This window comes from Saccostrea echinata, unplaced genomic scaffold (genome assembly GCF_033153115.1).
Source record: "Saccostrea echinata isolate AGI-Se365-2 ecotype Australia unplaced genomic scaffold, CSIRO_AGI_Sech_v1 ptg000040l, whole genome shotgun sequence".
Taxonomy (NCBI): domain Eukaryota; kingdom Metazoa; phylum Mollusca; class Bivalvia; order Ostreida; family Ostreidae; genus Saccostrea; species Saccostrea echinata.
In genome coordinates, this window is record NW_026889789.1 from 303,976 (window position 1) to 321,688 (window position 17,713).

Below are 17,713 nucleotides of genomic sequence, written 5' to 3' on the forward strand. Positions count from 1 at the left end.
GTGCTCATATTGTTAATTTCGTTTTGAAACCTTTGTCAGAAGTGTATTTATGCCATACAGAATGGAGAGGAGATTGGAAAGAGTGATCACATTCGCTTTTTCAAACATGTCATTGTTATTTATCAGCTGTTTATGTAGTCTAATTTTAGAGCCATTCTTACAATGATAGCTCCACCTCTCATGCATATCTAATGTTCAATCAAGGGCAGGTAAGTGTAAATTCACTATATTTGGAAAGCAGTAAGGACAAAAAACATTGAATCATTTTATTGTATCACAGTCTAAAATCATTTTAAGATTAAAATGTGCTTCCAAATTGACAGTATTCTTTCATAAACATACAAAAGTGAGATAAGGTTTAGACATAAAAGCAGCACAAGCAACCGAAAAAGACCCAAAAACAGGCGTTAAGTGCAGTCATCCTTTCATATGATTTAAAATTCGCACGATATTCATGCGAAAATTTTTATGCACATTCATTGGATGATTTTCTGAATAATGTCATTTCATTTTACTTGAGATTCTCACTTAAGATAGACAATTATTTTTTTCTAATGGTATTGAATTTATATCCTGTGTTTCTTTTGATTACAATAATTGTATTATCATACAACTGGAACAATCACAACAAACACTGTGGTTTTTTTTCAATCTTCTTTATTTGAAGCTTCAATTTTTTTGACAATTCTCTGTTCCAATGCAACCCATCGTTCTGGAGACTGTTTCATCTGCAAAATAAAAAATAAAATAAAAAATTGCTTACTGCATGAGAATTCTGTATTAATGCTACTTCAATTGCTGTATCATACAACATGTAGTGGTATGTATATCTAAAGTTCCAACACAATTTTGTATATTTACATTTCCAAATATTTTTCCTTGAGATTCTTTGCAAATTAGAAGACCGTTCATTTTCTCATGAACTACGTACCATGGATGAGCATGAATATCTTCATTGTTATGTCATAATACCACATTATAAAAGATGGACAGAAGGACGGAAGATGGACATGACAAACACTATATGCCCCGGCCATATTCATGAAGGGGCATAAAAATGACAGTTAAATGGCGTAATTTGTGGCAACTCATCAGAAAAATAAAGTAAATATAAGAAATGAATTCAATTTTTGAAAATTCATGAGATATATGAACTTCAACGCTTCACACTGGCATATTCATGAGAAAGCGTCAACGCACTTCATGGAATATGCCGGCATGAAGTGTCATAGTTCATGTCCTCATGAATCTTCAAAAATTAAAATCATTTCTTACATAAATGTGGCCATGAACTTGCCAAAATGTTTTCGGTTAAAAAAAATATTCATTGTCTGGTCATACTTATCTTTGCGTGAAATGGATATCCAAAGTTTCTCCAATAGAGAATAATATATGAAAATGTCAATCAGGTCTTCTTATGTTCCTTTTTGTAAGATTTTGACCCCCCCCCCTCTCCCCCAGGGACCACTATTTACAAAAGGATCATTCAATATTTAATAATATGAATGACTTATCATAGCTTTATACCTTTCTTGAAAAGATTTTTAAAAAAACTCTTCTCAATATAACATTCCCATGATAAACTTTGATCCCCCTACACTAGCCCCACCCTACCCTCTGTGCCATGATTTGAATAAATTTGAATCTACACTTTGTCAGGAAGGCTTCATAAAAATTTCACCTTCTCTGGCCTAGTGAATTTTGCTGAGATTTTCTAAATTCCAATTAATTTTTTTTTCACTCTTTCTTAATTATCTCCCCTTGAAAGATTGCAAATTTAATGTACCCCTTTTATCCACATATGCTTTGTGATAAGTTGATTGCACTTGGCAAGGTGCTTCTGAAGGAATCCACAATTGTTTCAAGTTGACAAAAACATGGACAGACTGACAGACAATGTTGACAGGTGATCAGAATAAAATTTAACATTTGGTATGGGTGTGCAGAAACCTTACCATAGCATCAATGTTCTTCCTGAATGCCCTCCAGAAGTCAATGGAGGTTGCATCGGAACTTTTCTTAAACAACTTGTGCCCGTCGGCGAATGCTCTCTGTAAACAAAGTGAAGAAATAAAAACATCAGCAAGCAGAATGCACTGTGAATTTCACAAATTCTATCTGGTCCTGAGAAGAACATATTGGTAAAGTAAAAGAAAAATTGATTTTAGATTATAAATGTACCGAATGATGTCAATTTATTTACTGCTTTTTCTGCATAAAATGAAATGAAATCTTACCAGGGCAAGGGTCACTTTAAAGTTTGTCTTTTCATCAATGGGAGATGGACATACCCAGAAGGCACTGTAGAGGTACCTCTGCAGTGCCTTCAGAGGCATCCCCTCCACATTTTTTTCTGGAGTGACCAGCTGAAATACAGCATATTCATAGGTAAAAATATATATACATATATAATTGATACATGTATTATTTATGAATTTAACCGAATATCAAATATACCGCATATATCACAATAATCTGCATCCCAATTATTTTTCAAAGGATATTATTTTTATTTTTATGAATGCTATATGTATAGTTAAATAAATTGTCATATCTAATTAAGTTACCTTCTGTCTGACTTGGTTCCTCCAGCTGGTGAAGGAATGGGAGGCAAATGAGAAGCATGTGACCAGCATACTCCCATTTACCTCCCAACCACACTGGCTCAATATGGCTGTAATGTTTTGCTTAAAAGGGGATAAAAAAGAATTTTAAAAAAGAATATAAATCTTTGCCCCTAAAATTCAGGTTAAAAAAGAAATGAAATGCAGACATTTTGGAATTTAAACAAGTTGTTAGCTATAAAGAGTAACAACATGTTAGTATATATTACAATCAGTAGAGGAAAATGTATGTTCTTAATTTCAAGATTAAGTTTAGTTTTATGTATTATTTTACAAACACCAAAAAATACAATTTTCATAACCAGGAGATCTTATTAATTATGATACTTGGATGTTTCCAACAAAGATCAAATACAAACAAAACTCGATGAGTAACCTTGGTCTGTCATGTAAATTTATAACCTCGATATTAAATTTATGAACGATGACATCTTAGTTCTTTTAAAGAGTTAAAAAAAAATAATGATCTTTAAAAATTTTATATTTGCAGCAAATGGACATGTCAAAAGATAACAGATAGAATGATAAGAAATTTTACCCCTGTGATACCTTAATTTGAATAAATGCTGTAGACAGACATTGTGGTTTTTAAGTATCCCTAAAGCTTATCTGCTGGGAGAAGCTGGGGCATAATGAACACTTTTTTCCATTTCATGCTATGGCTAATTGATATACCAGGTACAAGCAAACTTGTTATAACATCATTTAAAGAAATTTGCTGCTTTCAGAAAGAATGAAGATACCTTTAGGTCATCATCTGTATCGCTGATCCAGGGATACATGAAGAATAAGGTCTTCAAAAAAGCTATTAGTGGTTTCTGTAAAAGATTTAAATAAATGTTTAAAGTAAAGAATGAATGTTATATTATCTATCCAAGTTATACATTTACTCTATTACCTGAATTGGGGAAATTTGGCAAAATTATCCAAACAAGTTATAAAATAATCTATAGGACAGCTATCAAATTTGAATTTATTTCTTAAAATCTAATTTTCTACCATTTAATAAAAACAAGGGCACTGCAAAGCAGAGCATCCCCTCGCAAAGAGCACATCTGAATTCCATATCATTCTATAAATCAAGCCACCATGCGACATCAATCCCGATGCAAATTACCTTCCGTTTCGCACAAGGACATTTAACTAACACACACACAAACTAACTCACAAATGTGTTACTGTATCTCTTTCAACTCCATTGCAAGGGGATAAAGTAAAACAAGAGGCCCATGGGCCACATTGCTCACCTGATCACATTGGCTAGGAAGAAGCAGAAATCAGTTCAGTATTGAACAGGGGGGATGCTTCTATAATAATATGACTAATCATGGCTTTGCTGAGCAAAAGATTTTTTCAAGATGGTTCCTATATATTCTTAAGCAAAACTTTGACCCTCTGTTGTGCCTCAAATCCCTGGGGCTTAGTTATTCTTGAGAAGAAGATTTCAAAGATATTTCCTATGTAACGTGTATGATCAGGTTCTTACAAGGGATATATAGGTTTTCCTTTTACTTTCAAGTTTGTCTGAGTTAATGACTGGAATGATTATTAAGATAGCTATGTCTGAGGGTATATCACACAGTACTTAAATTTTCTCTTATCTAGAGATGGGGACTGGGTTAAGCACTAACTTGCACTGAGTTTCTCCCATAGGTTCCCATTGATAGATAAGAACCAGGTGTCTCAATCTTCAGATTTACTACACCCATGCGCCAGAACTTAACATCAACTCCCTAGGATACTTGCTATTTGTTTTTATAACTTTTATACTTTTATTTTGCTCTTATCCTTAAGGTTTTCCATCCTGTATCCTTAAAAGTCCTTCACATACATAATACTCTGATATTAATTTAAAGCATTTTACAGTAGAAAAGGATTTACCAAGAGAAAGTGTCATAAATGTAACCAACTAAGCAGTAATTAATTAACAAAAACTGCATTGAAGTCTATGGGGACAAGTGATTTTTCAAAAATAAAAATTCAAATAATATCAATAAATAATGTGATGGAAAGATGCATTAAAACATTACAAATAGAATGACAATTGAAAATGATTTGGCTTATATACCCTTTGGTTTGACTAGTCTATTCCATGGGTTGTCAGATCATTCCTTCAATGCGTTTTACTTAAATGCTCCTTAACCATTACACCTATACATTCCTATGTATGTAAAACTTTGACCTACTGTTTTGGTCCCGCCCTACCCCCAGGGTTCATGATTCGAACAAACTTGAATCTTCACTACCTGAGGATACTTCTGTATTAATATGACTAATAATGGCCTAGCTGTTCTTGAGAAGAAGATTTTTAAAGACATTTCCTATATATTCCTATGGTAAACTTTGACCTACTGTTTTGGCCCCGCCCTACCCCCAGGGTTCATGATTTGAACAAACTTGAATCTACACTACCTGCATGAGGATACTTCTATTATAACATGACTATTCTGAAGAAGAAGATTTTTAAAGACATTTCCTATATATCCCTCTGTAAAACTTTGACCCCCTCTTATGGCCTGGCCCTGCCCCCAGGGGTTATGATATGAACAAACTAGAATCGAGAGTATGCAATGAAGCTTTCACGTAGGTTTCAGCTTCTCTTACCCAGTGGTTCTTGAGAAGATTTTTAAAAGATGCCACCAAATTTTCACAAATTCTTAATTATTTTTCCTTGAAAGAGGGTGTGGCACTTCCTGTGAACAAACTTTAATCCCCTTCACCCAAGGATGCTTTGTGGCAAGTTTGATTGAAATTGACACAGTGGTTTTCGAGAAGAAGTCGAAAATGTGAAAAGTTTGCAGACGACAGACACCAGACACTCTTCGATCAGAAAAGCTCACTTGAGCCTTTGGCTCAGGTGAGCTAAAATTGTGGTTATTCAAATACAATTACCATTGATATTACAATGAATGTACCTTGACATTTGATCCCTCCACTTGAAAGCTTCCAGGTTTTGTTGCACAGCTCGAACTCTTACTGACTTCCATTAGATTTCTTATCTCTTGTACTTCTTGTCTTAAACTACAGACCTCATCATCTGCAAGAGATTCAAGAAGCTCATTGATTGTAAATTCAACTGACTCATTTTAGCCTTAAATTTTCCAAGATTAAATTTTGAAGACCATCTCCCATTTAGAATGTTGTGTCCTCATTATAGCCCCAAGACATTATGAACAAACCTGAAAATATGCAACAAGGGCACACTAATATCAATATGACTGATTTGGCTTTGCTGTTCTGACTAGTAGAAGTGGTTTAAAGCAGATTTTATTGCCTGTACATAACTGTGACGTATAATTATTTCCTTTGTTTTAGCCAAATCCTGTCCATTAGAGCCATGCCTTTGTGTGGGTGGGGGAGTTATGATATCAATGGTTTTAAAAAAAATCATCCTTAATAACTTAACAATTTATATTCTCCCAGTCCACCTCCACCACATAAACACTTGCATCATTGCCTGTAAAATTACTAGCTGTTACAGGCCTTCCATTGTTGGAACCCACTGATTTTTCTCTTTGTTACACTACATTTGACGTTGAATGTAGTACGTGTAACGGAAAGAAAACTCATGGGTTTCGACGATGCAGCCCTTCTTAAGAAGCATGATTTCATTGATAAAAAGTTTGATACTCATAATTAGTTTTAAAAAGTTGACAAGGTAAAAGAAATATTATTACTATTCAAATACGGTAGATGTAAAATATTAAATACCACATGTAAACAAGAGCGGTTCTTGTTGTGATATTATGAAATTATGTGGGTTCTTAATTAATCCTCTATTAACAATTGATTAAAACAATGTATAAAACACATAAATATATATCTTGCAAAAATAATGACAGGGGTTCTTTTGATAAAAGCTTGAGGTCCTGGAAGGATACTTTTTTTTTATGATTTTTTCTCTCAATATTTTTTTTTTTAAATGTTAAATAAAGTTGAATACTTACAGATCATCTTCATGGTTACTGGTCTTTCCAGTGGAGGCAGATTAGGATTGGCAGAATGTGAATCTTGTGAACCCTTCAATTGAATAGTACTTTTACGATTACATTTTTAAAACTAATTACTTGGAACATACATTAATAAAAACGAGTTTAGCACACTGGTTTAATAGGAACAGGAGGGAGGGGGCGTGTGCCCCTAAAACATTTTTAATCTTGTCGACATATATGTACATATATATACTATAGAAAATCAGCTACTTCATGCTCATGCCCCCCCCCCCCCCCCCCATGATGCTATTATTCTCGTGTCAAGAATTTTTGCTTGGCAAATTGCCCTAATGAAAATATTTGGTTAACCCCCCCCCCCCCCCAAAAAAAAAAAAAAAGAAAAAAATATTTATATTTATATATATATTGCATCCTACAGGTAACTTACACGGAACAAATCTAGTGATTCTTGGGAATCGCTTGCCATTCTGATGTCAGATGAATCTATAGACAGTCTCAGCTTGTGTATCTACATATATGCATCCGATCCCGATGATAAATATAACAACGTGTTTTTGAGCGGCTCACTTGGATGGTAGATTCACACTGGTAATTAATTACCATCAATTCCATAGCTGGCACAAGACTAAAGGATTTATTGTTTATTACGAAAATTGAGCAGTTTTTAGGATCAAGGCTCTGTAATCCAGGTATTTGATTTAAAAGTTGATGAATCTAAAAACAAAATGGCGTCAGTGTACAAAACACGTGCTTCGACTGGGGTCAAGCAACCAAACAAAATGTATGAGGAGTGTATAACTGGAAGTGAACTTGATATTGCTTGTGAGAATGATGCCATTTTACACCAACAATGTGATGGCAAAATAAATAATATTACTTTCAAAACAAAGGACATCGAACTATGGAAATCTGTGTTACAAGACTTTTTTGAAAACACATGCGTATCAAACCCGAACAAAAGCAATTGTGTAATCAAGGTCATGTATGAAGAAAACAATTCTGTAAAATTCAACTTCTTCACTACAGGGACGGTAAACATTCAAGGAGCAACATGCTCATCTTTTTATAATAAATATTTCCAACAGCTTGAACACATTGTCATGTCCAAAAGATCAGACAGCAGCGAAAATACTCAACCCAAAACATTGCACAATGACTCAGACACCCATATTGACGGAACAAGCTCTGCCCACAACAACAATGATAACTCAGAAAACAACACTGATAACTCAGAAAAGGAAACACATGAACGTGAAGAGGTGAACTCACATTTACCTGACACAAACACCGACAAAAATAACAACCAACCAAAGCATGCATTACTGGTACAACCCGATCAGGGAAAACCTGAGCTGGAATTGATGGAATCTACATTAGTACAGGCTACAGATAAAATCTATAAACAGCTGACCAACATGATTTCAACCAAATTCCACGAGATCGAACAACAGCTAAACACAACCTGTGGCAAACAGGAATGTTTCCTAAAAACAAAAACTGACGAACTTAAGCAATCAATTGTGCTCCATGAAAAAAACGAAAAACAGAAAACAACAGACCAGCAAAAAATGGAGAAAGAAATTAAGCGCCTAGAGGAAACAGTTAACAAACTCCAAAAAACAAATGCTGACCTCACAAACCAAGTCTCTAATCTTCAATTTCAAAATGCTCTCCTTGAAGACAAATACAAAGGTGAGAAACAATCACATGAAACCACCAGATCTAACTTCAAGATCTTGAATGAAAGTCATCTGAAAGAAGATCAATACCTAACAATGAAACTAGAATCCAAAAACAAACAAATTGAAGAACTTGAAGTATCTCTTAACCACCTCAGGAAAATGCTAGACCAGAAGGAGGATGATATTTACAAGATGAAGTTACATATTGGGAGTGTAGCAGATACACAGGCAGGTAGTTTTATTGAAAAAGGAGGAGCCAGTCCCAACAGAGGAAACCAGGCAGGCAGTTCTATTGATAAAGAAGGAACCAGTCCAAAAAAAGGGAACCAAGCTTATGAACAAACACCAAAAAGAAAAACTGACAAGACATCCCTTGTTTTGATCGGAACATCTAACATTAAACACATAGAACCTCAAAGATGGTCTAAATACACTACAAGGAAAATCACTGCATATACCATTGAGGATGCTATCAACTACATTGGAACAATGAAAGAAGAACCAGATGTCATGGTATTCCACTCACTCACAAATGACATCAAACACATGACTCCAGATGAGTGTACTGCCAAAATGCTAGGTCTGCTCGAGAAAACTAAAAACAAAACTCCGGACACCAAAATCATTATCTCCCTGGCCACACCTAGAAGCGATTGTGAAGAATGGAACATCAAACAGGAAATAGTAAATGCCATGCTGAAACAAACATTGCGAGGAAAAGAAAAGGTATCCATATCCGAGAATAGTAACCTTGCCTACTATGGGCATCCTAAACGCGGATTAATAGAAAAAGACGGTGTACATTTGACAAGGGATGGGGCAGCTATTCTTGCATCAAATCTGAAAAGATCAGTCGACAAACTTTTTGACATTAACTCCGGAAACAGGAGATACTACCACCACCAGCGTGACTACCTCTACTATCCAATGAAGGGCTATTACTAAGGATCGAACCTCCGCCTCGTGCAGAAATCATTAACTTTTTTCATTTATCCTTTTTCCCTAATTCAGGGATATATTTTCTAGTCAACTGTATTATTATTATTATTATTATTATTATTATTATTTTTTTTTTTTTTTTTTTTTTTCTTCAGTCATACACGTTATCCTTTATTATGCCTTTTACACAGGCAGTTGAAAGTTATCTAAATATTTGTATGTGGAATGTAGGAGGTATGATTTCCGATGGTTTACATAAATCATCTGATAATTTATTCATCAAAAATGTGAAGGACCATGACTTAGTTCTACTTACTGAAACACATATTGGCTATGAAACATACATTGACATAGATGGTTTTATGTACTATCCCATAAGTAGGAAAAAATCTTCCAACAATAGATACTATGGTGGTTTAGGCATTCTAATTAAGAAAAATATAAGAAAAGGTCTTGCAATATTACAAAACACATCCACAGAATTTCAATGGCTTAGGCTCAAAAAAGAATTTTTCAAATTTAAGAAAGACGTTTATTTATGTTTAGCATATATATCCCCAGAAACATCATCTTTTAACAGAACACAAAATACAGACATATTAGAAGAGATAGAGAATGACATCATTAATAAATATAGTAAGCTTGGGAATATTATATTAACAGGTGACTTCAATGCAAGAACAGGTATTGAACTTGATTACATTAGGGGAGATTCAACCTCTTACATTCCTATAGACAATGAAATGTATAATATTGACATAGATATCGGGGTAAGACACAGTAGAGACAAAACACTAGACTGTAGAGGCAAAGATTTACTAGAAATGTGTATTACAAATAAACTAAGAATAACTAATGGCAGAACATTTGGTGATTGTCGAGGAAACTATACATGTCATAATTATGCAGGATCTAGTGTTGTAGATTATTTTATTGTTTCAGAGGAACTTTTAGAAGATATTTTATATGTTCATGTGGCAGATTTTATACCACTTTCAGATTGTCATTGTAGGTTATCTATGAAATTATTATCCTCTTTTGAACGTGAGAATGTTTGTGAGAATATGATACAAATGCCTAGTAGATACAAGTGGGACAATTTTTCAGTAGAAAATTTCCAAAAATCCTTTTCTCATCCTACAATTCAAAAAAATATAAACCAATTTTTGGAGAAACCTATTGAACAAAATGAAAAAAGCATAAACGATGCCACAAATTTTATTCACAATGTCATTGATTCAGTCGCAAAATTATCCCTTACACCCAAAAAATTACATAAAAGAAACAAAGCAGCAAATAAAAAATGGTTTGACCACGATCTCAAAAAGAAAAGAAAAGTATTAAATGAAAAAGCATTACTCCTTTCAAGATATCCTCAAAATCCACTCATTAGAGGCTCCTACTATAAATTCAATAAAGAATATGCTAAACTAAGAAAATACAAAAAAAGAGAATTCAAGCGAATCATACTTGACAGGTTAGACCAACTTAACGAAAATAACCCTAAAGAGTATTGGAAGTTAGTAAATTCCCTTCGCGAACTAGAGGACAAGAAAGACAAAATTGAAAAATCCATTGATGGTGACACTTGGCTAGATTATTTTCACTCCTTAACAAAGGTACCAGAAAAATTTAAAGATAGCATTGCAACTATTGAAAATAATATCCTGAAATTAAAAAACAATCAACTACATACTTCCTTCACCCAGTTAGATTTTAAAATATCATCTGCTGAAATTCATAAAGGTATGAAATCCTTGAAGTCCGAAAAAAGCCCAGGGTTAGACAATATCACAAACGAAATGTTGAAAGCATCACATACATACCTAGACACCTGCCTCCCGAAGTTATTTAACACAATATTTAATACTGGCATTTATCCAGAGAAATGGCTAGAAGGATATACAACACCAATATTTAAATCGGAAAATCCAAGGATCCCACAAAATTATAGAGGAATAACAATAACAAATAGCATTGGGAAACTTTTTAACACTATTTTAAATAATAGGCTTGATACTTTTTTGATTGAAAATAATATCATTCACGAAAGCCAAATTGGATTCTCAAAATCATCAAGAACATCAGATCATCTATTTGTTTTGAAGTGCCTCATAGATAAATACATCAATTCAAAGAACAGACACTTATATGTCTGTTTCGTGGACTTTCATAAAGCTTTTGATACAGTTATCCATGAAGGTATAAAACTAAAACTTCTCCAATTAAATATCAATGGTCTTTTCTATAATATATTATGTAACATGTATAGACACTGTAACATTCGAATTAAGATAGACGACAAACTTACAAGTCCTTATTCACCAGAAATTGGCGTACGTCAAGGGGACGTGTTAAGTCCAAATATATTCAAAATATTCCTAAATGATCTTTCTACCCTACTTGAAGAAGATAACTCATGTACCAATAATGTTTCCTTATCAGGAAAAAAAATCTCAGCTCTTCTGTATGCCGATGACCTTGCTTTAATATCTGACAACCAAATTGATTTGCAGAACAAACTAAATCTATTGAATAAATACTGTAATAAGTGGTGTCTAGAAGTAAATTGCAACAAAACAAAAATAATCATTTTTAACAAAAGTGGCCGTCTAATTCAGGAACCCTTTTTTCTTGGAAATAGAGAAATTGAATGTGTCAAGAGGTATAAATATCTGGGAATAGTACTATATTCATCCGGCTCCTTTAAAGAAGCAAAAGAAACATTATTTAAAAAAGCTTTGAAAGCCTCCTTCAAACTCCACAAAGATATGAAATCATCAGAACCATCTATAAAAACTCAGCTACACCTTTTTGACCACTTAATCAAACCAATATCATTATACAGCTGTGAAATTTGGGGCATGTTATCTAAATGCAACATTGAAAAAAATAAAGACATTTACACTATATATAAAGATTGGGATGTAGAGAAATTGAATATCAAATTTTGTAAATTTATTCTTGGTGTTGGTAAAAAGAGTACAAATATTGCTATTCTGTCTGAACTTGGTAGATTACCCATGTTTTGTTCAATCATCATTAGTTTACTATCTTATTGGCATAGATTAGAAAATATGTCAGAATCGTCTTTATTACATTGTGCATATAATGAGTGCAAAAATCTTAGTCAGTCTGACATCAATAACTGGTATGACACTGTTAAATTTTTATGTAACAAACTAGACCTTAATTTACTTGTATGTAAACAGTTAAATATGACCACATTTAAAGGACTACTGAAAAAACTTATCAAAAAGCATTTTTACCAATACTGGCTTAAAATACATGATGAGGGTCTAATACATGGAAAACTTGATACATATTTTTTGTTGAAGAATACCTTTGCCATTGAGAAATACTTGTCTTTAAAGTCTTTTGAACAGAGGAAAATACTGTGTAAATTCAGAATAAGTGCACATGAATTGAGAATTGAACGTGGTAGATATGAATATACAAAAGATATTAATGGGAAAAAGATCCCTCTAGAAAGAAGTCGACGGATATGTACTCTTTGTAATTCAAATTGTATTGAAGATGAAATCCATTTCCTTACAAATTGTTTTTTATATAATGAAGAAAGGAAAGTTTTGTTCAACTTTTTAAGTGACAATTATAAAAATTTCAACAGTCTGTCCAACAATCAAAAATTTTTATGGATTATGACAAATGAAGATCACAATATATTATTTAAACTATGTGACTTTTTATCCAAATCTTTTATTAAGAGAAAAAACCTCATAAAAAAATAATAAAAGTAAAAATGTTAGAAAATACATAATTTTTCAATTCATGTGTACTTCAGTCTTTACTACTAATGTACTTTGCATTTTTTTTTTTTTTTTTTATATTCTATCTTATAAACATTAAGTCTGAAAATGCATGTGCATTAATTGTCATTTTATGTTGATGCCCCCTACCACAATGTGTGTATATGTGTGTATGTATATGTATATATATGTGTATGTATGTGTATATGTATATGTGTATGTATATGTATATGTATATATATGTATATATATATATATATATGTATATATATATATGTGTGTATGTGTATATATGTATGTATGTGTATGTATGTATATGTATGTATATGTATGTATATATATGTATGTGTGTGTGTATGTGTGTGTATGTATGTATATGTGTATATATATGTATATATACATTGAAGAGTCATATGTCTATTTTATGTACATGTTTATATAGGTGCATGTATGTCTAAATGATTTTTTTTTTCTTTCAACTGTATTTTAGGCCTTTCTCTTGTAAGTTTGTTCTCTTTATGCTCATTTGGGCACTGAATTAGTAATAAAACATATCTTATCTTATCTTATCTTATCTTAAATTATATAAAATGGCTTGTTACTAAATTAAACAATATTTCCACATAATTAATACATGTAATAATAATTTAAATACATGTGTATTTAAATGAAATAGAATTACACTGCTTACTTTTGTCTTTACGCTCTCTCAGTCTCAGACAGATGATCGAGGACGTAAAATATTACGTAGAAACGTCAACATTGGGAACCGACAGGGAGTGTAATCGAGCCATTTTTTTCATGTTTTATATTATTTTGATATTGATGAAAATTGTTTTATTTTCTCCATTTTTAATTTCCTATGATATAAATTAAAGGAAAATTTCACGAAGAACGTATTGTATGAATGACATATTCAAAGTCATTTTTGTTAAGTTTTCCCAATTCCGAATTTCCTTTCGATTTTTTTCGCGCGATATTTCAATCTGACAGACGAGACAGCATGATGAGATAAAATGAAGAGACGTGCAGAGGATGCACTCTTTTGTCAATTATGCAACTTCTCGACAAATTTCAGCAGCCTCTTTCAGAGACACCTGAATACAGAAAAACATCTCCGTAACTGCAGAATCGTTGCATTTGAGACTCGACAGAATTTTACTGACCGTAGCTGCAGTGATGCAAATTACCCGACAGTGGCGACACGGAATTTTCCTCAATTCAGCCTACGGTATGTTTCATTTAATAACTTATCTTTGTAAATATTGTCTGCAAAAAATAAAAAGACACGGAGTTTTGTGACAAACAATATATGATTATACATGTATCCGATATACTTGCATGCAAAAAACATCGAGTGGTGATACGTACCCGGTTTATTTTATCTGTTTATTGTACCGTGGTGTTGATATGTGACATAAAATAGGCTAAATCGTTATCATTTTTCATGCCGACTCTCATATATTAAGCTAAAAATACAGGAACAATGACGCTGCATGTAAATTTTATCAGCAATTAAAATTAAATCATAAATATCTTAAATCTTTCAAATATTTTAACTTGATTTTTAAAACAAATTTTAAACTTTCAGACTAATGCCAACTCGGATAATGTTGAGATAATGATCAATGATCAGGAGAGCTCCACCTCCTCTAATGATGATGATGGTGATGATGATGATGATGTAGTGACCAATTCTCCAAATGATCAGCCAATTTGGTTTCCATTTTCGTCTAAGCTACAGATGTACTTGTATATATTGGTACACTCAAAAACGCACACAATAGTAAGTGCCAGTGAGAGAGAGGGAGAAAGAGAGAGAGAATTCTTTATGTTAAAACTTATCCATAACTGATTAGAATAATATTTTTTTTTAAGAGTGATGAAACAGCCAAATTCATCTGGTTTATTATGAAAGAAAGCGGAATAGAGATGCCATCTTTCAGTCAAAAACCTACAAATAAGTGGTGATATGACACCTGAGAGCATGTTGTCTCGTGTAAGTATCATGAATAAAATCACTATATAACATGACAATGAACAAAAGAGAGAGAGAGGATCTCCCATGGTTTTTGACTGGATATGAATTTCAACCAACAATAATAGTAAAGATAGAAATTTAAAATGTCAACCATAAAACTGTGTCCAGGCCTCTTTAATACACAATGTATATATTTTTATCCCATGTTTACCCCATTATCCCATGGATATCACTCACTAGATATTTTTGATATCCCACATTTGTGACATCGCAATGGGTTTTGTGTGAGAGGAATGAAGTAAAATAAAGTGGATTCACATATAAAAAACTGTGTAAATCATTCATAGTGATTTATAAGACATGGGATATAAAAAGAATCTTCCAAGATTTTTATCCAACTCGTGTGTTTTTATTCCCTGGCCAAGGCTAGGGGATAAAAATCATGCAACTCGGATAAAAATCATATCCAACCACAAGACATGGGAGATCCTATATTACCAACTGAAACTCTACAGTGCTTTTTTTTTGTTAAACATGTTATACATTAGTAGTTTCAACTGTGTACAGTCTGAATAAAATGTTTTGCCATTTTCATCTATTCACTAGCCATCTTTTGATTGAAATGCAATTGATTTAAAATACAGACTGATCATTAATAGATAAGGCCAAATAAAAAAAATATGTGTGGTTCCGGTTACCCGACCGTCCCTATTTTATACCCCCGACCCTAAACTTTTTTTTGGCAATTTTCATATTTTTTTTTCGAAATTTTCCCCGATTTCCATCAATAGCTTCGGTTTAAGTTTTAGTTTCAGCAATGACAGCCTCCTTGCAAAACATAGTGCAAGTGTTCAATAGTGCTAAATCCAAAGCAAGCTAGCATGTAGGTGTCCCCTACCAATATTTACTAGTATTTTATCACACCACATCTAAATGCCACTTGCAAAGCAGTGATAAGTATTATTTAGAAACATTTAAAAAATCATTTTGTTTAAAAAAAAAAAAATTCCCTACCTACCTACCCTAATTTTCTTGTAGGTGTAACCGGAACCACACATATCTTTTTATTTGGCCTAATTGATATATGATTTTGACTTTTTAGGAAGAAAGTAGTGATGGTAATCCTTTTTGGATAATCAAGCCAACTGCCTTGCTTAGCTTGACTCTATCACATCCCGACACTGCTACAAGCCTGCTTAGGTACAGTGATTTAAGTAAATTTGTACAATAACAAAGCAATTAACATGATTAATACATGTTTATATATACATGCATAATTTCAAAGACATATTTATGTTGAATTGTTAAGATTGTTTAGTCTTTAATTATCTTTGAGTGGATCACGGCGTAAGATCTTATTTAGGTATGGCAGAGTATCAAGTGATGGCCAGGTTTTGTTGAAAGAACAGTCAGATGGTAGTAAATGGGTTCATGAAATTCGGTCACATTATGCATCAAATGGGAAAAATACTTTCTTCTCAGGTAAGTCATTGATGATTCATATAATATAATAATCTGCTTTTACCTAATGGAATTGTATGAAACTGAAACATATTGAAAATTGCTGAACTTAGAAAGATATATTTCAGATTACTGATCTTAAGTAGATTAATTGATTTCAGCATGACTTAATAAAATAGTAAAATTAGTTGATCTATCACAGGTGACTTTGTTTCTTCATCTAATCATGATTCCCAAGACATTGGCCAGATTTTTACTTTCCTGCAAGACATTCAGGTATTAGAGATATATCATTAGGCCATCATTTAAAATATCTTTGTTTCTCCTAACCCGACCCAAAAATCTCAAGTTGAGTAGGTAGGTAGGCAAATTTTTTTTTTTTTTGACAGCAGCTTTGAAAATACATTCTTAAAATTAAATGGAATGATACCTTTATAGATACATGTAAGTTAAGTAGTAAGTACAGAAGAAAGCGATTTGTAAACAGCTAGAATACCATACAAATGCCATTAGGACTAACATTTAAGGTAAATTAATTCACGACTATTATTTAATCGAACTTGTGAAATATCTCATACCAGAGTAAATTTGTTAAAATTAAATGCATCAGTTTAAAAGATTCTCGGGTACGCAAAGACTGGACATACAAGTATTTTTTGTCATGCCTACTATCAGCTTTCAGTGCTTACACATGCAATGTACTTTTTCAAGGGCTTAATAGGTCATTGTATATTTTATTTTATTAACGAAGTGTTTCAAGAGTGTAGGATTCTTATATGCTAAAGGCATAAGTTTGATACGTCGTCTTTCTTTTAAAACATGAACTAACACTCCGTTACCGAGACATGTTGTGGACGCCATTTTAATTCCAACAAACGCTTGAAAATCACAGAACAAAATCAGTCGTTTTGATAAAAACGGATCTTGGTGGAAGTCTATTTTATAAAAAAAAGTTCATAAACCAAAAAAAAAAAAAAAAATGGAATAATCTTATGAAAAAAACTTTCCAGTCGGCGCGTTTTAATTGGGTCGGTCGCGTTAGGGGAAACAAAGGTATTTTTTAATTTGGCATTAATATATATATATATATATATATTTATCCCATGTTTACCCCTTTATCCCGTGGATATGACTCATTGGATAAATTTTTCATAATCCACAGTTGTGACGTCACAATGGTTTTTGCGTTAGCGCGATGAAGTAAAATAAAGTGGAGTCTTATATAAAACAGTGTAAAACATTGGTTGTGAAGTATTAAACATGGGATAAAAAGAATCTCCCATGATTTGTAGTTGGATATGAC

General features: G+C 32.7%; 1 protein-coding gene across 1 annotated transcript; it reads right to left on the reverse strand.

Moving 5' to 3' along the window:
- Nucleotides 1-640: 640 nt before the first annotated feature.
- On the reverse strand, nucleotides 641-7,082 carry LOC133200616 (uncharacterized). The gene is made up of 8 exons (XM_061336406.1): nucleotides 7,005-7,082; nucleotides 6,572-6,644; nucleotides 5,540-5,661; nucleotides 3,368-3,442; nucleotides 2,568-2,687; nucleotides 2,238-2,366; nucleotides 1,956-2,051; nucleotides 641-728 (listed from the first exon to the last, which is right to left on the reverse strand). Exons 1-8 carry the CDS (start codon nucleotides 7,041-7,043, stop codon nucleotides 648-650), a joined length of 735 nt encoding a protein of 244 aa, XP_061192390.1. The 5' UTR covers nucleotides 7,044-7,082; the 3' UTR covers nucleotides 641-647.
- Nucleotides 7,083-17,713: the final 10,631 nt, after the last annotated feature.

Coding starts and splice junctions, on each gene's coding strand:
- LOC133200616 (XM_061336406.1), bottom strand. CDS start 7,043: ATGGCAAGCGATTCCCAAGAATCACTAGATTTGTTCCGT. Junction 6,645..7,004: donor AATCACTAGATTTGTTCCGT/GTAAGTTACCTG, acceptor ATTCAATTGAAG/GGTTCACAAGATTCACATTC. Junction 2,688..3,367: donor ATACAGATGATGACCTAAAG/GTATCTTCATTC, acceptor TCCCCTTTTAAG/CAAAACATTACAGCCATATT.